Raw genomic sequence first — 25,871 nt, 5'->3', positions numbered from 1 at the left:
TAAGTTCTGTTGGCAGATCGATTGTCCGAAGATTTTGGAGCTTGGCGCAAGGAAGGAGATCAAACTGCGAGGACAGATCAATTGCATAAAGAAGCAGATGACTTATTGAGTTGGGCCAGATTGAATTTTGGAATGGGCCGAAAACCTAAAAGCCTAAAGGAAAAAGTCGGTGGTTTTCTCTACATAAGCAGATGGAAGCAGTTGTAACTAACAACAACAGGAAATCAAATTCTTCAACCTCCAGAAAAATATTAAGAGAGAGAGAGAGAGAGAGAGAGGAAGAGAATTCTGAGAGAGGAAATTGTTACGCTGATTGTGATGGAAGAATTCAAAGTGTTTAAGTTTGAATTTTGTCTATATCTAGCGTAGAAGTTTCTGGTCTGATTCTGTAATAAGCTCTGGTTTGAGCTTGGATTTCTCATTCGTGATTAATAAAAGTGTTGTGTTTCTCTCTCGTGGACGTAGGCAAATTCCTTGCCGAACCACGTAAATACTTGTGTTGTTTAATCGTTTTTGCGTGAGTTGGTGATTGATCTCTGTGTTTTGAGTTTTATCTGATATTTGAGATTGTGTTCTTGTTGCTGGTTAGGTGAATTTTCTAGCGAATATCAAATTTTTTCTGATTGATTCCTAACAGTTTACTTAGTGAGATTAATTATATATAGATAAATAATACTAAGACTATTAAACTAATTTTATAGGATGTTGAATAATGAAGGATAGACAATCACATATTTACTTTGATGAACCAATTTTGTGATTGACCCTTTACTTATAATATATAATCTTATTTTTATTTTGTATTTGTAAAATAGAAATTGTGATTTTTATTGAAGAATTTACATTATTATTTCACATGTAAATTATTTTAATTGACCAAAATTATTCGGTATAAATATTATTTATTTTTTTAAAAAAAAGTTAATTAATTGAGTTTAAATTTTTTTTTCCATGAATAAAGATAAAATCCAATGAAATGTATTAATCATATCTTAAATTATTAGAATTTTTATTCATCTTTTATAATTTTTAAATGGATTTTTCATATATTAAAATCAAATGAAATGTATTAAATATTATCTTCAAGTATTTGAAATTTATATTCATGTTTTATAATATTTTAAATGGGGTTTTCATATATTATTGTTTTGGGAAGTAATGATATTAATGTAATTTTTTTCAATTGGAAACATAATTAGTTAAAAATGATTATTTATCACACCATTTATTTGTGATAAATCATCAAGATTTAAAGTTTAAATTAGGTAAATTATAAAGTTGGGCTTTATGAGTTAATACGGGCCCTCAAAAAGCAAGTCAACATGATACTGATAAGATTATTAATATAATCATACACTTATCATAGCAAGTAAACGCAGCCTTCTTATATGTCACAATTCACTGCACAATTCAAATGTACATATAATTAGTTTCATATCTTCAAGTCAATTAGAGAAAAAATCAAATTTCAAATTTACTCCATATATTATCAATACAACTAATTTTATCCCTATTTTGTTGGTTATTTATTGACAAATACATCATATTTAATTTGATTTTATCTTCGCGGCGTAGCGACAAAATTAATAAATTCATTCGTGTTGGTCGCAATTATAATTCGAGTAATATTGATTTAATTCGAATAGATTATGTTATTCCAACTTTTACAATAATCTGTATATGAGATTCGAGTTCTTTTATTTCATTATTGGTACACAAAATAACTTTATATATACCAATAAAGAAAGTAGATATTTTGTGATACGGTCTCATGGAGTTAACTCCGCCCATATTTTTAGCAAAAAAAAGTAATAATTTTAACATAAAAAATAATAATTTTTCGTGAGTAACTCAAATAATAGATACGTTTCATAAAATTGAATCATGAGACTGCCTCACAACAATTTTTGTGAATAAAGAAAGACTGGAAAATCATTGCCTATATGATTTTATTTTCCATTTTGTCAAAGAAACAATAATATTTCAATAATGAGGCTATTTTTTCAATTCTGAAAATACCTATTTTTTTCTCTTTTCAAATCTAAAAGATTTAAAATATCCAGAATATTAATTAGTAATAATTACTCCATAGTAAAATGTTCTAAAAAATAAAAATAAACAAGAAAAATGAAAATGGTATTCTTGTAATTCATCCGAATAATTAATTTCTCCATAAAAAGCGAGTACAGCCATTTCCTGATTGTTATCATTTACACTGAAAGTTCACCAAAATTCTAAAACCTCCAAAATTTCTCTTCTGTCTTCAATCTGCCACTCTCTTCATATATACAACATAAATGTATGTATATTCAAGTATATCCCTGTGACATGCATATTACACGAAAAGCAACATTCTCCAATACATGCATCAAATCTTTTTTTTATTATTATTAGCGTTGGAGTTTGATTTTTATACATTTTTAGGAATCAAGACTTGCCAATGGAGGAACAGATTCCGGTCCCCGCTTCGGTCCCTTTCGAGCCGTTGAGTCCAGGGGAAGAAAACGCTGATAATATGGACGATGAGAATATCAATGGTGGCAGTGAGTTGGTGAGGAAGAAGAGAGAGAGGCCAAGGAACCTTGGGCGGCAAGAACAACAGAAGAGGGGGCGGGGCCGCCCAAGGGGTTCGGGGAAATGGCAGACGCTGGCTGCAACGTTTGGTATCTTTTTTGCAGTCGACTTTCATATTTTTACGAATTGGAATACGTATGGACTATATAAGTTAATGGTTTTTTTTTTAAAAAAAATTAATTAATTAGAGAAAATTTTATTTTTATTTTTATTTTTTTATGATTTTGGTCATATATTAGTGCAAAAATTGTGCTATTTCAGCGCAAAATCTGCGCTCAAATAAAGTCCATGGACTAATAATGGGGGAAAAACTATGCCATATATAATGAAAAAATGTGTGAATCTTGAATTTAGACGTGAAAAAATTATTAAAATTTCAAATGACCAATGACGTTTTGTTTTTTTCTTGAAAAAACCTTTTCCTTATAAATCTGATACTTGCACTTAATATTTACATATGTAAAATATGTGTTTGAAGGTGGAATTGCGGTAAGCGCTGCAGCGGGGAGCCACTTCACACCTTATATGATGATTATTCCAACAGGAGAGGTAATATGCATGAATGAATATATAATTTTCAGATAAATAGTTATTTGAAGTGTGATTTATATATGTTTACAGAACATTTCTCAGAAGATTTGGTCCGTCTCTCAAAGCCAAAGAGTTTCTGATTCCATGTGTGTGCTTTCAGCTGCTGGAACTGTTTCCGTTGCAGAAATCATGCAACCTGGTCTACTTGGAGCCACTGTCAAATACGAGGTACGTGGATTGATTATTAATCTTTGTTTTCATATCCAATTTTAGACATTCTTTTAATCTATTAATTGGTGCACGAAACATGCACGTGATTAATATCTCCAAATTATAAGGAATCTAGTAGACGCCACAATTGTTGAATGGGTATTGTGGAGCTTTTATCGAATACTACATATAAATAGGGGGAAAATTGGGATTTCGTTCTCGTAAATTGCCAGGTTTTGGATTTAGGTACTATTAGGGGAGAAAAAAAATATCGAATTTTTGGTACACCAAGGACTTCGGAGTAAGGTATGAAATTCAAAAATTTCAGTATATACCGGTATACCGAAACGATATAAAATAATTTAAATATATAATATTTTTAAACAATAAATTTATAAATTTAAAAACATATAAGGTTATTTTTCAGTATAAAACCGTATATAACGATACCGTATCGAAATCTCGATATAGCGTAAATTTTTTTGTATAATTGGTATGCTAGTTTTATGTACCGAAATTTCGATATACTGAAAATTGATATATCGAAAATTTTGATGCGGTATCGGTATAAAGTTTTCTTATATCGTAAAATATACGGTATGCATTTTTTGATATGATACAGTATATCACCCCTAGGTACTATTACTAGTCAAGTTTGGTTTTCATTCAATAATTTTGATTTTGTTTTTCTTTGAACTTTTAATTATTTTTCCCCAAAATCACAAGAGGTTATAAGCTCTTCAAAACAGATAATTTATTCTAGAGATTATAAGATGTTAAAACTTTTTCGGTAAAATATTTTCAAACAACTTATAAACTGTAAAAATAAGTCGTTTGACAGTTTATAAGTTGTTTTTTAAAAAATTATGGTGACCTTATTTTATTTTTAAAAAAAATGAACTTATTTTAAAACAATGTTGTAAATGACGGGAGGCGGTAGTGGGGCGCCATTGATCGCCTACCACCTCGGCCACCTAGGTGGTGCCCAGGCAATGCCTAGGTGGTTGAAAAAGTATTTTATAGGTAATTATATATAATTATGAAATATAATTACAAATGGTCGTGCTCTTCTCCACTGCATCATACCGGATGGAACGACACAGCTACCGTCACCTCCGGCTCAAGCCCGTCCACGGGCCAACCACCCCTTAACCATCGAAACACTAATCTGGAATGCGCTCAACCCCACGAACAAAAGCCCTAACTTTAGACTTCCGATCTTTGTCCCGGCAATTTTAGATCTAGGGTTGGTCACAAACAATCCGAAAAACCAGGTGCTTATGCTACTACTGGGTTGGCGGATTTTGGCCTTCTTGACCTTCTCTCCCCATTTACGGCGATGAAGAGTGGTGGGTGTCGGTGGTGGACGATGGCCTTGGATTTTTTTTCTATCTTTGTTTTTTTTTTTCTTTCTTCTTTCTCTCTTGCATCCAATTTTTCCTCTTTCCCATTTTTTTTCTTATTTTTGCCAATGCTAATTTTTTTTTAAAAAAAAATATAAGACACATGGGCACCAGTTGTGCGCCATGTCAGCTAGTTCCCATAGATCATCCGCACCCTAGGGTGTGGGAGATCAAAACTGTAGATATATACACACACAATGTAAAAGATCCCCTTCTCAATCTTTTCGCTTATAAAATGTAGATTTACTCAACATGTTTGGTTTGATTTGCGATCATGATGGACTTGATTATTACCCAACAAGTAGTGTTTCGAGTCATACTCCACTGAATTATTTATGAAAATCACACCTTGATATGTAACTATTACATGATTGGAATAACATGATCTGAACGATCTAACTGAGGTCGAATTCTAATGATACAGTCTACTACATGATTCCCCACACAAATCATTCCACATGAAAATGCACGAAAAATAGGAAACATTAACATTCTAGCTCACCATCTTGTAATACGGTCTCTTTATCCCATGGGCTACATCATCATATGAGTATGAGTCATCAAAATGTCTCTCCATGAAAGGCCTTGCATATCCCTCCTCGAAAGCATATCTTGGTCCATGGTATATAGATTGTGGATACAACTGAAAATTGTAAGCTCATTGCAGCCGTGGTAAATTGGTATATCTTTACCTATCAAATGCTCAAATTTTAAGGTGTATGCACGGGTCTTGGTCCATGGTATATATATTGTAGGGATTATTAAGAATTGTATTCCCATATCAACCTTGGTGAAGTGGTATATCATTAACTATCAAATGCTCGAATTTTTAGGTATATGTACGAGGTCTGCCAGAGTGTGTGGCTACTATATGCCATGTTACTAGATTTTCTCATACAAATATACACTGGATATAGACCGCCGATCTCTAAGAAATGTACACTTTTAACACCTAGATATTTTTTTGAAGAGCAATCCTTTCTCAAAGGTTATCATAAATATCTCAAAACTCAATATGCCACATCCATGTGTTCTTTAATTGGATAATTCATAAATTGACTGATGACTCTCACCATCGCGAAATTGAGATCTCTTCACTTCCATTTCTAGGAACTTAAGTGCACGAGATTTTTTTTATCCCTTTGCATGTGCTTCACAAATGTGTAATCGGATTGGCATGCACACCTTATTGGTCATAGCTTCTGACTCAAAACCTGGTGGAATGTCTATATTCACTTCTCCAATAAGAAAAGCATAACATCCAGTTGATAGAATTCTTAACATCCAGTTGATACAATGGTCAATACGAAAGTATTCTTGAAATCCAGTTGATAAAATGACCAATCCGAGTTAGCTGCAATTGATAAGATAACTCGGACTGTATTTAGTCTGTCCACTGGAACTAATGTGTTTCTTTTGGCTACAAGTTGTGCTTTGACCAACTAATCTTTTTGTTGGGGAATATAAGTGATTTTCCAAGTTTTATTTTTGAAGTGCCTTTATTTCATGAAGAGACTCTCCAATTCAAACCACAGAGAGCTTCGAGAGTTTTATTTTTTGAAGTGCCTTTATTTCATGTAGCGATTTTTCAATTCGGATCACAAAGAGCTTCCGGAAGAGACTCTCCAATTCGAACCACACTCCTCAAGTTGGTGCATAGATATCTATCATGTCCAAATAGTTAGTGAAATCTTCAAACTTTGGTATGAAATGACCCTTCGTCAATGCATCAGCAATATGCTCTTCCAAGGTGATAAATGGCATATAGATGAAACCATTATCCAACTTTTATTTAATAATATGTTTGTCAACTTCAATATGCTTTGTTTGATCATGTTGTACAGGATTATCACAATACTTATTGTAGACTTGTTATCATAGAACAGTTTCATAGTAGTTTCAAAGTTCATCTTCAACTCCTCAAGTACTAACTGGAGCCAGAATATCTCATATACTAATATACTTCATTAGCCATAGACCTGATTTCGGCTTATGCACTACTTTGGGCTACAAAAATTTCTGTTTCTTGCTTCTCCAAGTGACCAGATTACCCCAAAGAAAGGTGCAATATCCGATAGTCGATCTCTTGTATAAGACAAAACCTACCCAATCCGCATCAGTAAAGCTTCAATGCTTCTTTGATTTGTCTTTTTAACAATAGGCCTCTTCCTGGGGAATTATTCAAGTATCTTAGAATCCTATGAAGAACTTCAAGTGTTCCTCGAAAGGTGGGTTCATATATTGTCTTACAGCACTCACGAAAAATACAATATTAGGCCTTTTATGTGAAAGATGGATAAGTTTACCAACTAGACATTGGTATCTTCCTTGGTCAACCGGTGCTCCGTTTGAAGCTCCATTCAGTTTTTGGTTTGGATCCATGGGATTATCACTTGATCAACAACCACTCATACATGTTTCCTCAAGAAGATATGACACGTACTTCCTCTGTGAAACTGAATTCCCTTCCTTGATCTGGAAACTTTCATTCCCTAAAAATAACTCAACTGACCCAGATCTCTAATCTCAAATTATGAAGCAAGAAAACCTTTTAATCTAGACATTTCAACATCATCACTTCCAGTAAGAATTATATCATCCACATAAACAATCAGCATATATATTTTACCATTCCAGTATGCTTCACAAACATTGTATGATCCGTTTGTCCTTGAATATAACCCAGTTTCTTAACAAAACTAGATAATTTCTCAAACCATGCCCCCGGATATTATTTTAACCTATAGAGTGATTTCTTCAACTTGCACATTTTCCCCCCAAATTTCTTCTCGAAGCCTGGCAGAGCATCCATAAACACTTCTTCTTCTAGTTCGCTATTCAAAAATCCATTTTGACATCTAACTGATATAATGGCCAATCTAGATTCATAGCTAGTGAGAGAAGTACATGAATTGTATTTAGTTTTGCTATTGGAGCAAAAGTCTCCTGATAATCAACCCCATAAGTCTGTGTGAAGTATCCTTTAGCAACTAGCCTCGCTTTATATCATTTTACTGACCCAACTGAGTTAAATTTTACCGTGAATACCCATTTGCAACCCACGGCCTTTTTCTCTTTGGGCAAGTGTATTGTTTCCTATGTTCTACTCTTTTTTTAAGGCATTCATCTCTTCGAGGACATCCTTCTTCCATTCCGGAGCATTTAGAGCTTCATGTATTGTCTGAGGAATATCCATACTACCTAACTAAGAGAAAAATGTAGAGCGGGATGCAGACAGATTTTTGTATGACACGTGATTAGAAAAGGGATGTTGAGTACATGATCTAACACATTTTATAATAGCAATAGGAAGAACTAAAGACAATGGAAATTTTGGCTTAGGAAATTGTTCAGATCGTGTACCAGGGTTCAAAAAATTGTTGTCCTTTGGGTATGGTGTCAGATTGGATTCCTGGCCATGCTGGAGTATGGTATCTTGTGTGCTTTGAAGAAGTTTTCTCCTCGCATAAACTTTCCCAAATAGTTTCTCATCATCAACACGTGTAAATCTACAGTTCTAGAATTTATTTCAGTTATTGGCAGCAAGATAGGTTCAGGTTTCGGGCACCTATTCCTGGCTCTAACACGAATTTAGAGTTTGGACTTTTCAAATCAACTCCCAAATCAAATAACGAGTCTTCCAATTTATTCTCCCCTGAAGAGGAGTATTAAAAAATATTTGAGACGCACAAAAAGTGACATCCATTGACATAAGAAATTTTTTCGTTTTGGGGTGAAAACATTTATACCCCTTTTGTGTTGGAGAATATCCAAGAAAAACACATTTCAATGCACGATGTTCAAATTTATTGCAGTGGTGCGCGTGAACGAAGAAAACATATCCAAACACTTTAGGAGGTAAATCAGAAGTCAAATTTGACATAGGAAAGGTCTCATTTAAAAATTTCAAGGTTTTAAAATTCAAAACTCTTGATGACATCCTATCCTATTAACCAAATAGGTAGCGGTGAGAATTGTTCCCCCATAAGTATTTAGGCACTTGAGCAGTAAACATCAAGGGACCTAGCTACTTCAAAGAGATGTCATTTTTTTCTCTTAGCCACCCTGTTTCGTTCAGGAGTATTAGTTCAAGAACTCTGATCTATTATACTTTTTTAAAAAAATTTGATCCCAATCATTTATGAAAGTACTCCTTCCCAATATCACTTCTAAACACCCGAACTTTTGCTTGAAATTGTGTTTCTATCAAAGTATAAAAAATTTTTAAAATGTGTTCTACCTCTGATTTTTCACTTGAAGATACACCCAACTCAGACAGTGTGGTCATCTATAAAAGTGACAAACAATTTTTTTTCTTGATAGAACTAGTGAAAAATGTTTTGACGCCCTATATCTGAGAGCAGGAAATTTAGTGCGATGGTGTTTTGAAAATTTACAAACATCACATCGAAAGATAGAAGGATTTTTTTAAAAAAATAATGTTGGAAACAAATGCCGCAAGTACTGAAACTAGGATGACCTAATATGCAGTGCCATAACATTAACTCATCGTCATTAGAAGTTAAAGAGGATTGGAAGAAACTACCTTTTTTGGCGAAAGAACATAATGGGGATGATAACTTTGAAAATCAAGGATTGGAATAACTTATACAGGTGTTCGATTTCTTCCTTCATGAAAGAATACGTCCTTGGTATGTAGTGTTCAGCTCTTCAACTCCAGAATGTGACGTTTTTAAGTCACTTTTGTTCTCTGTAATGGTTTCTGCTTCCTGCATGGGCTTGGGCGATTCAATTTTCCATCATTTGCTTTCGTTCAAGGAAATCAATCTTATTTTTCTTTAAGATTCAGCTGGTTGCAAGCCGTAAAAACACGCAGAAGCTGTGTCGCGATCAAATTCAAAGGGTTGCAATTTGTTTTCCGTAGCAGTGGTTTTTCTCTATTGGACTGGCCTATTTTTCTGTTGGGTGAGCTTTACAGATCAGGGTTGATATTGGGATGAATCTCTCTGTCACTAGGATTTGGGGTTTTTAGTGAGATTTTCAGAACCATGGCTCTGATACCATGAAAGAAAAGAAAACAGCAAAATACGCAGAAAAAAGAGAGAGATGCATGATCATTATTTTATATAATCTCTTGAATGAGAAACTTATGTACAATAGCCTATATTGATGCATGATATCAATTTTTAAATATAGTAATTGTTCAATTATTATTCCTTGATTTGATGAATAAAATATTCGTGATCCGAATCAAAATCTTTTTATTTCTCTATAGGGTAACCTAGAAAGATGCATTTCACGACACTTGTTCAAATTTATCACGATTCTGTGAGTGAATGTGAACAATGAATAACAACAAAAAGTAGGATATTGTGAAGAATGTGAATGCATGTGGGGTAAAATTCAAGCAAGTTCTAGAATGGGCTTTTGTGATTAAGATGCGGAAATACATCCTATTGATTAGATAAGTGGATGAGGTTGTCATCCCAAAAAATTTGTTTTGAAGATTAAAAATCGGGTAACTTTGAGGAGGTGGTGGTTTTTTCAGAGATGCCATTTTTTGAGAGAGATCAACGCAAAATCTATGGTGAACAATGTCATGTTTATTCAAATAACCATGTCCAAAAATTTGAATTAAAATAATCATGAGCTCGGTTTGTTCCTAACACAAGAATCTGGCTGGAAACTAGATTTGAATCATGGAATATAATTGTTTGGAAATATAAGGGCAATCAGATTTATCTTTCATGAGGAAACCCAAGATAAACATGTATGATCATCGACATATATAAGAAACCAGTGAGTCCACTAATATTCTTCCATCAGAGGACCTAGATATTTGTCTCGTGTTGGTTCTTTAGATCCGAGAACCATGTAGAACTTAGAGGTGAAATGTGTTGGAGAGAATTCAAGAAAGCTTTGGAGAGAAAATATGTTGTTACTGTAACTTAAACTTGGGTTGTGTTACAATGAAGTATACTAACAAGCCTATTTATACTACTTATTTAAGTTTCTAGAGTATTCTAAATTTATGTAATGTACAATTGAGAAGATTTTAGAGTCCTCTACTTTACTGTTTCTAGCATTGACTACTTCTGCTTAGAATACTCCGGATCTTTTTACACGAACATTATACATATATTGGTCATTCTAGATTAGTCTCAGTCATTCTATTGAGCTCTTAAATGTGCCCAAAAGAGGTCAATTTACGGGACTAAAATCCTAATTTGATAGATATACATGCATTCTAGTGTAGGATGTACACATTTTCTTTAATGGCAAATTAGAATTTTGGTCATTTATCATGTATATTAATATTAAAATATAATAGTATGGTTGACCAAAAATTGTCACACAATCACGATATGTTTTGTTAAATTTCTTTGTTGTGTGATGGTGTCGAGCGTATTTATCTGTGCCTTTATTCTCTTGTATCCCCTTTATCCGCGAGGCTGTGTATTAAAAATAAATGTTTGTGGCATGTCACATAAAGTTGAAGTTGTGGGATTATCTAGGTGCAGGTAGCAACTTAACTTGATTGTAGACTACTACTATTTTCATACCACAATCATAAACTGGCCAGTTTATTGACAATATTCTTGGTTTTATTTTGTGATCGCGATTCGCGATTCATATACTCCATGTGTTCCATATCTTATTGTTGCTCTTTACGTAGGGCCGCTTTGATATTGTTAGCTTGAATGGCTCGCATATCTACACCGAACGGGGGAATGGGGGACGAAGAGTTGCTCGTTTGAGCATTCAGCTGGCAAATCCCGACGGGCATATCTTCGGTGGCGTCGTTGGAGGCTCGCTCATTGCTGCTGTTCCCACTCAAGTGAGCTCTGTTTCTCTTTATTAACGCATTCAATTCTCTCGATTATTCGTGTACGGTGTACATAAGAATGTGCAGACATGATGTTGGTTACCCATTAGCCTGAAACCATCGAAATTAAGAGTTAGTGAACCAAAACGTTTGTTTGACGAATTAATGGACTAAAAAGTAACCCTAATGAAATGGTGCAGCGTTTGCCCGTTAAAATATATTGTTTTAGAATTAGAATTCCCTTTACTCTGTCAATTTTTGATAGACATATTATTGGTTTATTTCAATGTGTTGTTTAAAATACCTAAGATTTTTGATTGGTTAATCTTTTAAATATTAATCGGTTGACATTGATCCAAAATTTTAACACCCCTTGCAGCTAGTGGTTGCAACCTTCCGACAGAATACAAGGGATCTTCCGAAGGCCAGAGCAACTAGCCGTACCGTTGCGGTTGCTTCCACCGCACCCCCGAACGCAGTAATTGGAAATGTCATAAATGACCCTGAAGAGAACCAGGCTTCTCCGTCAGATGTCCATGAGAACTCTCCGCGATCGTGTCCAGGATTGTAATTTTTGCTTCCGAATGACCCCAGGAAAAGGGAAAGAAAAACTACATTTGATTTTGTGTAACAATGAATGAAGGTGCAAACTTTGTTATTGGAGTTGAAACAATTTATATGAATAGAAATGCAGATCATGATGTGATTCATAAATTTTAAGACAAACGTAGTTGGAAGAGACTAGGCGATTAGGCCACATAAATGTTTTTGTGTTGTAATGTTACTTCAATTAGAACATTTGGCTTGTTCCTATAAATTTTATACATTGATTTCCTTGTTGTATTCATCAATTATTTGGTTTGGAGGATGGAAGACACCATTCTTGAACCCAAATTACTTATTTTAAAATTTTTATTTTTGTCAAGGATACCAATTGAATTTATTAAAACCTTTCCCATTTGATAGTTAATTCATTATTTTAAATATGTTATACAAAGATTTTGAGAAAATAATTTGTGCCATAGGAGCTAGCATTTGACAAGTTACATCTCATACAATGATTAAAATATCCTCTTGATAATAGGTTTTGGCATTTGTACAATGTCGGGCCTCGTAAAATGAGAGCCGTGTCAACCAATATCTAATACTTACATCGACCTCTCTAGCAAAATGTAGATATTCTGAGATAAAGAGGAATAAATTATTATCTCAAAATTAAAGTACAAATTAAAAATTGAAATCCATGAATTTGAGCCAAGGCAATCCTTGTTTCTTGGCCGCCCTTGAACAGCTCGAGGTGGGCGGTGCGCCACCACTTCCTATGGCGGCCACCGCCGTCGTCCGGCACAGAAAGAAATTTCTTGACCCCAATGCCATTAGCTTCTCTTCCACCTTCAAACCTACATGCGCCACCCCATATATAATATATATTATTATTGTTAAAGTCAAGATATAGATAAAGGTGTTGCATGCATACAATCTTGTATAAACTTCCAAGATTAAAAAATCTTTCAATCTTAAAATAAATTAAGAGGGTGTTTGAAAGAGCTTTTCAGATCACAAAATCTAAAAATTTTATTGAAAAAAAAAAACTGTAATTAATTAATTTACTTCCCGAAAGCTCTCTCAAAAACGCTGCCTAAGATCGCATGCATGATGAAATAACTTACTTTCCAGAGAAAACTGGGAGTAATGAAGCTCGAAGTCGGCCGGGGCGGTGGACGGCAGCAACGGCCGCCGCCCCTCCTTAACATACAGAAGCAGCGCCGCAGCAATCAAGTCCTTCACGGACCCTTGAGGCGACATCACCACCTGCACGGGGCCCAGGCTCCTCTCTATCGTCACTTTCAACAGCAATTTCGTAGGCTTCTTGGGCTTCCCTTTAGACGAAACCTCCTCAAACGTGATTCCGGTGACTCTTTTCCCAGCTGGAAGATCCGGCACGGTCCTAGGCCTGGAAAACACCTCCAACGCCGCCCCTCCGCCTCCAGCTCTTACAACGTTAGACGAAGACGGCGACATCTTCTCCTTCATACGTTGATTCTTAGGCGGCATAGTTCGAATGGCGGAGAAGCTCGATCGATCTGTATTAGAATCCTGGAAGATGAAACATCGGCAATTATTTATATAGATATCTTCGGAAGCCTCCATTGTTGTGCCATGTGTATTTTAAATATATATATATATATTATAAACAAGAAAATGAAAGTGATGAATAGTGAGAAAGGCACCGTAAAGACGAGGCCAGCTGTTACTACTTGCCACAAAGTAGCGTAGACTAGAAAATGGCCTTTCATATGGGATAAATAAATAAGGTGTGCACGTGTCATATATGATTATTCTCATATTTTGTAGTTACCTGTACTTATATAATATTATAAAATTTAACATTTAGTTGAATGATTAGGTTTTTTTTTTTTAATTGGTGATCCAAATAAAATATATTTCTCATAAAATTTATTTGTAACACTATTTCACTATAAATTTTATGTGGTTTAATAAACTAATAATGATCGATTTGACACTTTTGTGTTACCAGAAATTATAATTGATGGTAATCGTACAACTCAAATCTTTTATACTATACAATCAATGTGACTCTACATTACATTTCGATTACTCTACCAATCGATGAGAATTATTGCATCCAACACTTTATTTTTTTGGTGACATGGGTATGTAGCCGCTACCTTTCGATGCGTTCTGGATAAACCCGCGAACTAACGCAATAGCCTGCAAATTACATTAATCAGTTAAACCACACTGGACAAGTCCTGTGTAACATGCTAGTCCAACACTTTATTATACACAGCTAATACGTATAATGACAAATATTGTAACAAAATCCTCATCATTTGTTGTTTTTTTTTTTTTTGCACCAATTTAATTATCTTCAATGATCCCTATAAATAGTTGCTACAACAATTTTTTTATATATATATAAATTACTAAAATTTGAAAAACAATTATAAAAATTAAAAACCACGTACTAATATAATAATAAACAATTATATGTACATAGACCACTCCAAATGGCAAATGCTGAATACGTGTTGAGAAGCAAGTCACATACTACATATGTGGTACGAGATCAGGTTTTGCGTCAAATTCTTATTCGTATCTAAATATCAACGCTCATTCGCATATTTTTCATAGACGGCATTTGCTTGCAAGCCAATCCTTCCAGTTTATGATTCAAGAGGATTTTTTAAAGCAAAACGACAAAGTAAATTTTATATATTAATGCACAGTACTGACGCACGTAATTTTCTTTAATTAATTTTATATGTATTCAGATAAAATAATATTATAGTTGGAAAATGTAGAACGAGCATATTGGTAATTGGATTGATTATACATATTTATATGAAAGTGATAATCATAATTTTAAAAAATACGAAGAGACTAAATCGTAAATTAAAATATTGAAATAAAAAAAGAGACCCAAAAAAAAAGTTGAATATCTATACCATATTAAAATAATTTTGACAAGAAAAACATTAGAGCACTCTTTTGTTTGTACATATTATAGCAAAAAAATGATATTACCCGATTAGAGAAAATCTGGTTAACTTGTGGAGATCTGAATAACCAGATTAATACTCGAACTGTTCCAAAGACCGAACTTCGTGGGTTGTCACCTGCATCACAAAGCAAAGTGAGTAGCGTCAGGGGTTGCCCGATGAAGACACTCCGACGCTCAAGTCAGTATTTGCCCAATAAAAGTTCTAGAGAACTAGAGCATGTGACTATAGATAGCGTACCTTAAAAATGAGAGAACTTGAGCTATTTATAGATAGTCGAAGAGTTTCGTGGGCTTGAGACTCTTATGAGCTTTAGGTTTTTATGGGTCTTGATAAAATGTCCAAATAAATAACAAAATAATATGGAACCCAAATGAATTGAGTCACTGAGCTTAGGCCCAGGAGAAATTATTTATAGTAGATATGACTTTTTCTAAAAAAAATTTATAGTCGCTACTTCTTCTGAAAATTTTTTATAGTCGCTATGACTTTTTTGAATTGTTTACAGTCGCTATGACTCTTTCTGAAAAAAATTTATAGTCGCTATGACTTTTTGAATTATTTATAGTCACTATGATTTTTTTGAATTGTTTATAGCCACTATGACTTTGTGAATTATTTATAGTCGCTATGACTTTTTTTGAATTATTTATAGTTGCTATGACTTTTTTGAATTATTTATAGTCGCTATGACTTTTTGAATTGTTTATAGTCGCTATGAATTTTTCTGAAAAATTTTTTATAGTCTCTATGAATTTTCCTGGAATTTTTTATACTCATTATGACTTCTTTTGAAAAAAATTTTATAGTCGCTATGACTTCTTCTGAATTTTTTTTTATAGTCGTTATGACTTCTTGGATTATTTATAGTCATTATGACTTTTTTGAATTGTTTATAGTTGCTATGACTTTTTTGAATTGTTTATAGTCGATATGACTTTTTCTGAATTGTTTATAGTCGCTATGAGTTTTTTGAATTGTTTATAGTCGCTATAAATTTTTGTTGCGCTCTAGGAGAAATAGCGTAGTGCTTAACATGGAGTACTTAGGAGTGGATCAAGTTCCTAAGATTTTGACTCATTAGGAAGTCTTGAACCCACTCTAGTTGTTAGGTGGTGAGGTATCCTCAGACTGTATTTTTTTCGTCTTGACCTCTTATAGCATCGTGGCTTAGGTAGTCCTACAGGGCTGGCCAAGCCTCTGATAGATGAGTAGCCTTAATGATTGCATGGGTCTTGACGTATGAGTTAAGCATTCGTTGACGGAGCTTGGTTCCTTCCTATATAATTATATAGAAAAGTAAACAAATAAACGTAAGTTTATTATGAAACTTAAAATAGGAAAAAATTAAATAAAAGTTTTTATCTGCAGAGCAAATAAAGTAGCGACAAACAATTTATTTTAGCTTGCAGGTGTTTGCTCTATGAGTATAGAGTTTCTTTAGATTTACATGACTCTCTGTCATGCGTTATATTTCATTGTATTCTTCGTTTCTTTTTCTTTTTCCCGAGGAGTGCAACTCATCAGTTTTCTCAATGCGGATGTATTTTTCGGCTCTAGAAAACAGCTCCTCCAAGGGGATTTTCCTGGTATAGATTCTTTGAACCTTCAAGGACGCAAGTTCTGCTGCATTATTCCAGATAACATATCGTGGTTCACGTGTGGGACTTCATGAACCGCGTGAATAAATCTCTTAACATAGTCTCTGAAACTTTCTTCTTTTTTCTGAAAAATTGTGAATAAGTATGCTGCTGTTTTCGGGTATTTCTTGTTGATTGAGAATTGTTGGATGAAGTGTTGGATGAGTTGCTCCAAGTTGGCAATGGATTTGGATGGCAACTTATTGAACTATGTGAGAGGTCGCCCTGATAACGTTGTTCAGAATATCTTGCAGTAAGTCGCATCTGTGATATCATACAAATCTGCTTTCGCGTAGAATTTGTCAATATGATCTTGAGGATCACTATATCCATTGAACTCAAGTAGGTTGGGGATTTTGACTCCCTTAGGCAATGCTTCAGATAGAATGACATTAGTGAACGGGCTCCGACGCACAGGCAAGATTGTTGACAAATTCTCTCCAGATACATATGTGTGAGATCTATCTCTATTGGTTGGATCAGTGGTTTTGTTTCCGTCAGAGACGTCGTGAACTGTCTGGGCACTTGTTTCACCCTCTTTATGAATAGTATTTTTCTTGTTCTCCTCAAGATCTTTGTCATTAATTTTAGAATTAGTTTTCTTTGGGTTTGCTTTATCGCGGGGTCATGAGACGATGACCCTATTTTATGAGCTCTCTTGTTGGTGCTTCGGCGTTGACGAGATGCCACGAACTGAGCGACTGCTTCAGTCGCTGTGCGTGTGGTTGTTCCTTCCATTAAGGCTGTCAAAGTTTCATGTGTGAAACTAAATCCAGGCGGTGGTTTGGAGATTGAAGGTGGGTCTCCATTGCGATTATTTCCTTGAGATGTTTGTGATGGAGTATGCATTCTCAATGATGCAGTGAACAATTTTTCACGAACGGCGCCAAGATAATGTAGCAAAAAAAAATGATATTACCCGATTAGAGAAAATCTGGGTAACTTGTGGAGATCTGAATAGCCGGATTAATACTCGAACTGTTCCAAAGACCGAACTTATTGTTTGTCACCTGTATCACAAAGCAAAGTGAGTGGCGACGGAGGTTGCCCGGTGAATACACTTCAACGCTCAAGTCAGTATTTGCCCAATAAAAGTTCTAGAAAACTAGAGCATGTGACTATAGAGAGTTTCATGGGCTTGAGCCTCTTATGGGCTTTTAGGAATTTATGGGCCTTAATAAAATGCCAAAATAAATAACAAAATAATATGGGACCCAAATGAATTGAGTCACTGGGCTTGGGCCCGAGAAAAAGTCAAATTGGATAATAACCCATCATATATATACACAATCTAATAAAATGTGAGACCTTAATAAAAATCGTTTTCATATGACTAAAACACATCAAATTTTTTCCATTTCTACCCTCGCATTATTCAGTGCATAAATGGCTGGGGAAAAATACCGAAAACTCTGGTATACCGCACTTACCTTACCGAAAAATACCGCACATGCCGAATTTGACGGTATACCAAAAAATTCGGTACGGTATGATACCGATACCGAAAAATTCGGTATCGGTATCGGCATGACACTAAAATATTTTTGATATTTCGGTATATCGGAAAAAATCATTTATACTAAAAATTATAATAATAATTTTGTATTGGGCTCAATCAATTTCGGTATGCACGTTATATTACCAGTAACGTACCGAAAGAAAATGAACACATTTATATATAATTTCGGTATGAATGGTATATTACCGATAACGTCCCGAAATTTTGGTATACCGATATTTTGATACGGTATCGGTTTGGAATTATATCATACCGAACATTCGATACGGTATCGGTATCATATTTTTCAATACCGAATATTTCGGTACGATATACGGTATTTGTTGAAAACCTCGATATACCATACCGACCCATCCCATGCATAACACCTTAGTTGGATGGATTTTTTGATAATCTGTGCAGCAAGTTCTTCCACGTCCTAAAAAATGATTCCACACGTTATCCACACTGTTCAAAATTCAAATATGCTAAGAAATTCATCTTTTTTTCCTTTTTTCCCAAGATTTCTTCCACATTTTCTGAACGTCATTTTGTTCATGTCAATAACAAAAATATTTTTTTGCAGCGTGCAAATTGTCTTTCCACAATGAGCATCGCAAGCTGCACAACTATAAGCTGTTGAAAGTCATGGGTCATCAACAGCTCGTAAGACATGCTGCGAAAAACATTATCGACAGCTCGCAAAGCAAGCTGCGGAAAAGTTATTGGCAATACGCAATGCACGCCGCGAAAAATTTATTGGCAGCGCGCATCACTTCCCATCATTTTTTAATTGTTTTTATTCTCATCAACAAAAGTGTTTGTGTAGAAAATGTATGTGGGTTGGCCATGGATAATTAAAAGGGGAGGATGCTAAAGTGGAATGATTAATCGGAAGAAAAGCTAGCAGGGTGGATCCGAGTTGGTTACACCATTTACATGATTCATTTACTCATGTTTGTTTTCATAATGTTTTGTTTTTTTTAATTTTCAACAGGAAAATATTTTGATCAAATTTGATTTTTGGACTGCATCTTTCATTATCAATCAAAACATTGCTATTAACTTGTATATATAGAATTTGAGTCGATTTTTTAGATGAAACAAATATTGTTTGGTTAGTTGTTTTTACATATTATATATACTAGCCACGAAGCACACGCGTTGCTTGTATATAAAATTATATTTTTAAAAATTGAAATATATATTATTTTTAAAATCTTAATATGGTGAAATTTTTTAGACAATCATGCATTCTATTTTAAAGAGCAAATACTATGAATTATAAAAAAAAATTGAAAGTTAGTTAAAGGTTATGTTAGTGGATATGCACGTGTGTGTGAATTTAGAAGTGAACACGTGAAATTTTAAGACTAATTTAGGTATGTGTATTTAATGCTTTTACTCTTTTTTTAGTTAGCAATACATGTAATAATAATTTTGAAAGAAGGACAATTTTGGCAGAACACTTAAAAATATCAAAAGTAATTAATATAATCAGCTCTTGCTTTATTAATAGTAATATATATATATATATATATATATAAACAATTTACTAAAAATAGTTACTATCTATGTCTCAAACTTAATAATATAAGATAGTGTTTGAAACCTCTAAAAATAAGTGATTATGGAGATTCTCTTGTTCCATAATCAAACTCTACTTAAAAGATATAAAAGTAATTTAATTCTTGAGTTTGATTAACCTAGTGATTAGTCCGGCCCAGAGAAAAATAGAGGCCGGCTAAGATGATTATGGGCCATATATCAAATCAAAGCTTATATATAAATAAAAAAAAAAAAAAACTGGTAGTCTCTGTTTCTCTTAGATCCCATATGCGTCTTCTGCATTTCATCAAATTTTCTTCTATTCAATGTTTGATGGTCGATTGCTGGCGGAAGAATAAGGTGCGTTATTTGTGATTCATTCTCGATTTGTATGATTTTTGCTTCCTCTTTGTTATTTCGAATTTGTCGTGTTATTTATTGTGGTTTCTGCAGAAACATCCAAAAATCCCTCTGCGGTTTTCATTTTTATTCTTTGTTTTGAGCTTCTACTGAAAGGGATCGCATAGCGGAGTGGATATCGCGTTAGACTCCGGATCTAAAGGTCGTGGGTTCGAATCCCACTGCGATCGCCTCCCAATTTTATTTTGTTCTGGCATTGGCAATTCCACTGTTTGATGTTATTTCACTATTTTAATTTTAATAATCCACATAATTCAAATTTCATTAAATTTACAATTTTTGAATTTTATGAAATATTCAGAAACTGTTTTATGTAGTCCAGGGCTCTCATGCTCATATTCTGAGTTATAAATTAAAGTTAGTTCGGCTGTTTATTGAATTATTTTATAGTTGATGGAACCATGAATGTTCAAATTTTGAATAAAATCTAAAATATAAATAAGATAAACTGAATATCCAACCGAAAATTAAAATTTTCAATTCGAAAACGGATCGACCTAATAAATCAAAATTTCATTAGATTATGATTTTATTTATGTTTATATTTATTGATGTGGTTTTGTTAAACCGGGTGGCCGGGCCACTAGGTTAGAAAAATGGGCCTGATTGACTAGCCGGGCTGACAAGATTATATGATGAATGATCCACTGAGTTTGCCACTTTCCTCTTGCATATTGATAGTATCTGCGCACGGGAAAAATGTACCAAGAGCATGTTAGTGGGGTGCCGAAAGGTTTTACGGCGGGACCACTCCAATGCTTAAGTCAGAATCAGATAAGGAGTGGGCTTTTAAGAGAGTAGAGAGTATAGTGCTTTTTTGGGTCAAGATCAATGTACCTCTACCGATACCTCTGGCAAGGTATTTATAGGCCTTGAAGCGAGAGAATCACTCCGCAATTTCAGGATAATGGCCACGATATGAGTCGTGGGTGCCAGGACTGACCACCTCTATCTGTCACGAGTGATCAAGCCGAGATAACCGAGATCATGCCAACGTGTGGAACATGCTCCCGAAAAATAGGCATTGACTGGGTCATGAAGACTTGTCTTTCCGGCCTTTTCCTCCTGATATATATCCAATTGAGATGAGTTTCTTTGCCCAACCCCGAGCTACTGACTCAGTCCCTTACTTTTTCTCTTGGATCAACGGCCCTGTTACTCCAGCTCTCTCGGGTAGTACTGTTCAATGTCCCGCGTAATAACCCCGATGATCCTGTTTTTTCTGGGTATCACAACTCCTTCCTAAAATAGTCGGGCTAGAACCCCGCTTGCTGTCCCGAGTAGTAGCCCTGATATCCCTATTTTTCCCGGGGTATCACCACTCAAAATAGTCGGACTAAAGTCGTGCTCGCTGTCCCAATTAGTACCCCTGGTATTCTTGTTTTTTCCCGGGGTATCATTTATATTTGGATTACGTATCTGATTAGATGATATCAATGAAGAATCTATTTGAATAATTGTTAGTGGAATTGTTTAGTTAATTTATTTATATTTAAACCTTTTATTAAGAAATGATCGATAAATATTATACATTTTATTTTAAATGATATTTTTATTATTAATTTAAATAATTGTCAAAACCGAAATAAATTTATTGAAATAATCGAACCTTTGATAGAAAACCGAGTAGAATCAGAGAAAAATAATTTGAATATCGAATCATATATTTTTAAAATCTAAAACCGAACATACGGATGAATATATTTTTTTGATATATTAAGCAAATGGCATCCAAAATAATTATATTTTACCTTTTACTAATGAAATGTTTATTTTTATAATAAAACTATTTAAATAATATAAATGTCATATCTTAGACACCAATCATAGTAGCTAACAATTTTTTGATTTATCGTCGTCCTTGTATTATCATATGGTTTTGAGCCAAACGGTTTCCTAGTTTATATTTATTTATAACATCTTTAAATGTCAATCTAGCACGACTCCTTCATCTTCGGGTCTCTCTACTCATAGATTTTTTTTATTAAAAAAAATTATATAAATTACATGATTCATCCCGAACATTTATCCAAGTGGCCCGTTACGTCCCGATCATATCATACATATGTATATATATTCAAGATTAGAAAAGTTTTAAGTGCCCAACAAATTTCTGCCCACTTGTCTCGACCTTTAGTTGTTTTTGATTTTTCTCATCACTAAAATACGATACCGGGTTTTAGTTGTCGGGCACGAAGTGAACATCATTTGTTGGGCAGCTGAAAATTTCTATTCAAGATTAATCATCTCTGTCAAGATATATCTTTGCATATATATATATGTATGTATGCAAGCCAGTATCTTCATGCTCGTGCATGACGGCCCTCTCAGGTTCATCAAGAAACCTTTAAGGTTTCCTGCAATCGCCTCGCCTGAACTTGAAGCCCTGCATCTCTCAGAGCATTCATGGCCGAATGATAAAATCTCGAATCCAACCTAGTACCCTGCATTTTCATTTCTTGCAACATCTCAACTAGTTCGTCCACTCGATTCATCTTTGATAACACCGCAACCATGATACCTGCCATTGCCCTATCAACCGTCCCGCCGTTCAACCTAAACTCTTGATAATACTTGATGCAAGTTTCCAACTCCTTCGCCCTGTTATAAGCTCCGATAACTGTCGTGTAACTCACTTTATCGGGGGAAACTCTGCGTCGTTTCATCTCCTTCCATGTCTTTTCGATGACCCTCAAGTTTAACACCTTTCCATGCATATCTAATAAAGAATTATACGTCCAAACATTAGGTCCAACTCCTTTTTCTTTCATCTTGGCTACGAGTTTCATCGCATCTCTGATTCGTCCCATTTTTCCATATGCAGCAACCATGCTAGAATAGGCCACAACACAGCTATCGAATCCTTTACTTTCCATCTCCGAGAAGAGCGTTTCTGCGTCAGCATATAGCCCAAGTCGGCAGTATATATTCAAGATTGATGCATAAGTCACTTGGCCAGGATCACTGCCTTGTGAGACAAGATCTTCATATACTTTAATGGCTTCTTTGAGTCCTCTTTTCTTGGAGAATCCATTCACAATCGCGCAGAAGATGCAGTCCGACATTCTAACATTTACTCGTTTCATAGTTGCAACAATTTCGACGGTCTTTTCGAGCAACCCTTCTTCAACATACCTCAACACAAGCTTCAAAAACAGAGCAGGATCCCTCAACATTTTCTTGCTTTCTGCTTCTTCCATAAGCTCCTCAGCCAGTTTTACTTCACCAACACTCGCCAAAGAACTTATCAAAGACGAATAGATTAAATGGTCTTCGGGTATGCGTTTCTTCTGCATTTCTCTGAAGAACTCAAGAGCTTCGAAACACCGGCCTAGTTTCCCCAAAGATTCGCATACAATCCAGTAAATTTGAGAGAAAAACGGAGATGGGGTATCGCCCATTTTAACCATTTCTCGATTCTCAATTTCTTGAAAGATTTCAATGGCCTTTTCGCAGTGTCCCATTTTCAACTGGGCTTCCATTATCCGACAATAACAAGCTGCATCTAAAGAAATTTCACCCGATCTCATTCTTTGGTACAGAACAGTCGTGCTGCTATACATATGCAACTGGTTGTAGCCTTTCATGGCCGAATCGAAAGCCGAAACAGCAACTTCTAAATCCGCAGCCAAGAAAATTTCTAGCAGCATGTTAACAAGTTTGAATTTTCTAGCTTTAATACAGCTACCAGTTAATGTGCAACAAGTAGATTTGCCAGGAATAACCTTAAAATTCTTGAAATCCTCACACAATGTAAATAACAAATTCCAATTCTTGGAACGAATCAAGTACCTGGTAAGAAGATTTAGCGTGTATTTCTTAGGTCTAAAATCCGGTCTCTCTTTCGCCTTTTCGTAATACTGGAACGCAAGCTCCTGAGTCTGTGGATCATTACACAGACCACATATCAAACTATTCCATTCCTTCGAATCATTTGGTAAACTAATATTACTTTCACTATCATCCGCCTTAGTGGGAAGGGCTAAGTCCGTGACACGCTGCTGAATCACGGGAACATTTTCGTAATAAGTAGATTCACCTTCTTTAAACACAAGCGGGGATGAACAAGTTGAAGAGCTTGGTTTCGTAATTCTTGAATTCAGATTCAAGAAGAGAAAAGAAATCAAGGAATGTGATTCATTTTTGCTGCACAGATGGTGTGAATTGGGAATGTATTGAAGGGTTTTTCTGCTGTTACAGTAGTAGCAAGAAGGTATTGAGAAGCAATCTGGAAATTTTGCAATGGCCATTGAAAATTTAATTTTTTTTTTAGCAAGAAATTTAAATAGAATTTTGGGATTCGAACAAGGGGAGAGAGATTTCTTGCACTGTTTTGCTTTGTCTAAGGTTGCAGCTCATCTCATCACCACCTTATCTGTATAGATTTTTTGCATGGTGGCTGCCTTGTGATCCAATCATTGAGTGACAAGTGGACTACTGTGAACTTTTTGTTTCCAGCCTCACCGTTGGTTTTATTTTTGTATATTTAATATATTTTTTTAAAAAATATGTGTGTGTTTTTTAGGAAGAAAAATCAAAAACAACTTACAAAACTAAAATTCTATTTGTTGAAAATATATATAAATATATATTATTATTTATTGTTGAATGTTGAAGGTTGAAAGTTGAAAATTGAGTTGTAAAATATTGAAAATTAGTGTGTGATGATGTAATTAATGATGTATTAATTTTTGACTAATCTCCAATTGAGATCTATAAATAGGTCTCTCCATTTGTGTAGAAAAACACAATTGTGAAGAGAGAAAAATTTTATAAAGTGTAGAATTTGATAAATTTTGAGTTTTTGAGTTTTTACTTTTTACCGTAAATTTTTACTTTTTCACAACACGTTATCAGCACGATCGCTCGAAGGTTCTCTATATTTTCCGACGCTCCAAAATACAAGAAGAAGTCAAAAATATTCAACAAGTAAGAATTTTTATTTTACTGTTTATATATTTTTATTGTGTATATATTAATATATAATATCATGTTATGAAAAAATAAGTTTTTTTCAAAACTTGTTATAAATCCTGGGAGGATGTTAAGACGACATCCCACACTCCCGGTAAGGGATACGACAAGTATAAAAGCCTCTAAGGTTTTTAAACAATAACGTGATATATATTTATTATGTATATATATATTAACTATATTAATATATAATTTCATGTTATTATATAAAAGGTTGTCTATGACACTGACCTTATAATAACATGATATGATATATATTATTGTGTATTTATATACTAACCATATTTGTATAATCTCATGTTATTATATAAAAGGTTGTCTACGACACCGATCTTATAATAATGTGATATGATATACTATACCTGACTTTATACTAACTATATTGGTATAATTTCACAACATTATATAAAAGGCTGTCTACGACACTGACCTTATAATAATGTGATATGATATACATAATTATTTAATTATGATTATCATTATATGCATTACATGATTATCACGAATTTTTATTCAACACATACTCAATTTTTTCTTTACCCCCAACGGTCACAAACGGTAACAAAACGGCTAGTTTTTGCCCTATAAATATGTTCACTCAAACTCATTTTCAATCACACCAAATTCATTCTTTCTCTCAAAATATTTTATCCTCGGTTTTTTCGAAGATGGAGATGATGACATTTATAAGGATATTTTTCATAACGACTATGATCATCATGCTCACGAGTCTTTTACTCACCAGCGTTTTTCCAACACATA

The 25,871-nt window shown here is 34.2% G+C and overlaps 3 protein-coding genes and 1 non-coding gene across 4 annotated transcripts; 2 read left to right on the top strand and 2 right to left on the bottom strand.

Annotated features, from left to right (window-relative positions):
- The first annotated feature begins 2,161 nt into the window (after window positions 1-2,161).
- On the top strand, window positions 2,162-12,311 carry LOC140885235 (AT-hook motif nuclear-localized protein 9-like). The gene is made up of 6 exons (XM_073292182.1): window positions 2,162-2,299; window positions 2,425-2,663; window positions 3,053-3,123; window positions 3,196-3,333; window positions 11,356-11,517; window positions 11,885-12,311. Coding segments are annotated over exons 1-6 (804 nt in total). The 5' UTR covers window positions 2,162-2,297; the 3' UTR covers window positions 12,077-12,311.
- A 281-nt stretch (window positions 12,312-12,592) lies between these two features.
- On the bottom strand, window positions 12,593-13,618 carry LOC140885393 (uncharacterized). Its single transcript, XM_073292348.1, has 2 exons — window positions 13,176-13,618; window positions 12,593-12,905 (listed from the first exon to the last, which is right to left on the bottom strand). Exons 1-2 carry the CDS (start codon window positions 13,558-13,560, stop codon window positions 12,733-12,735), a joined length of 558 nt encoding a protein of 185 aa, XP_073148449.1. The 5' UTR covers window positions 13,561-13,618; the 3' UTR covers window positions 12,593-12,732.
- A 6,614-nt stretch (window positions 13,619-20,232) lies between these two features.
- TRNAR-CCG (transfer RNA arginine (anticodon CCG)) lies at window positions 20,233-20,305 on the top strand. The gene has a single exon. It is a non-coding gene; the product is annotated as a tRNA-Arg (tRNA).
- Window positions 20,306-22,079: 1,774 nt separating this feature from the next.
- LOC140883321 (uncharacterized) lies at window positions 22,080-24,452 on the bottom strand. The gene has a single exon (XM_073289744.1). The coding sequence runs from the start codon at window positions 24,383-24,385 to the stop codon at window positions 22,472-22,474; it is 1,914 nt and encodes a 637-aa protein (XP_073145845.1). The 5' UTR covers window positions 24,386-24,452; the 3' UTR covers window positions 22,080-22,471.
- Between the last annotated feature and the right edge of the window lie 1,419 nt (window positions 24,453-25,871).

The sequence above is a fragment of the Henckelia pumila genome, chromosome 2 (assembly GCF_033568475.1).
Source record: "Henckelia pumila isolate YLH828 chromosome 2, ASM3356847v2, whole genome shotgun sequence".
Taxonomy (NCBI): domain Eukaryota; kingdom Viridiplantae; phylum Streptophyta; class Magnoliopsida; order Lamiales; family Gesneriaceae; genus Henckelia; species Henckelia pumila.
This window is presented reverse-complemented; position numbering and strand designations above follow the sequence as displayed.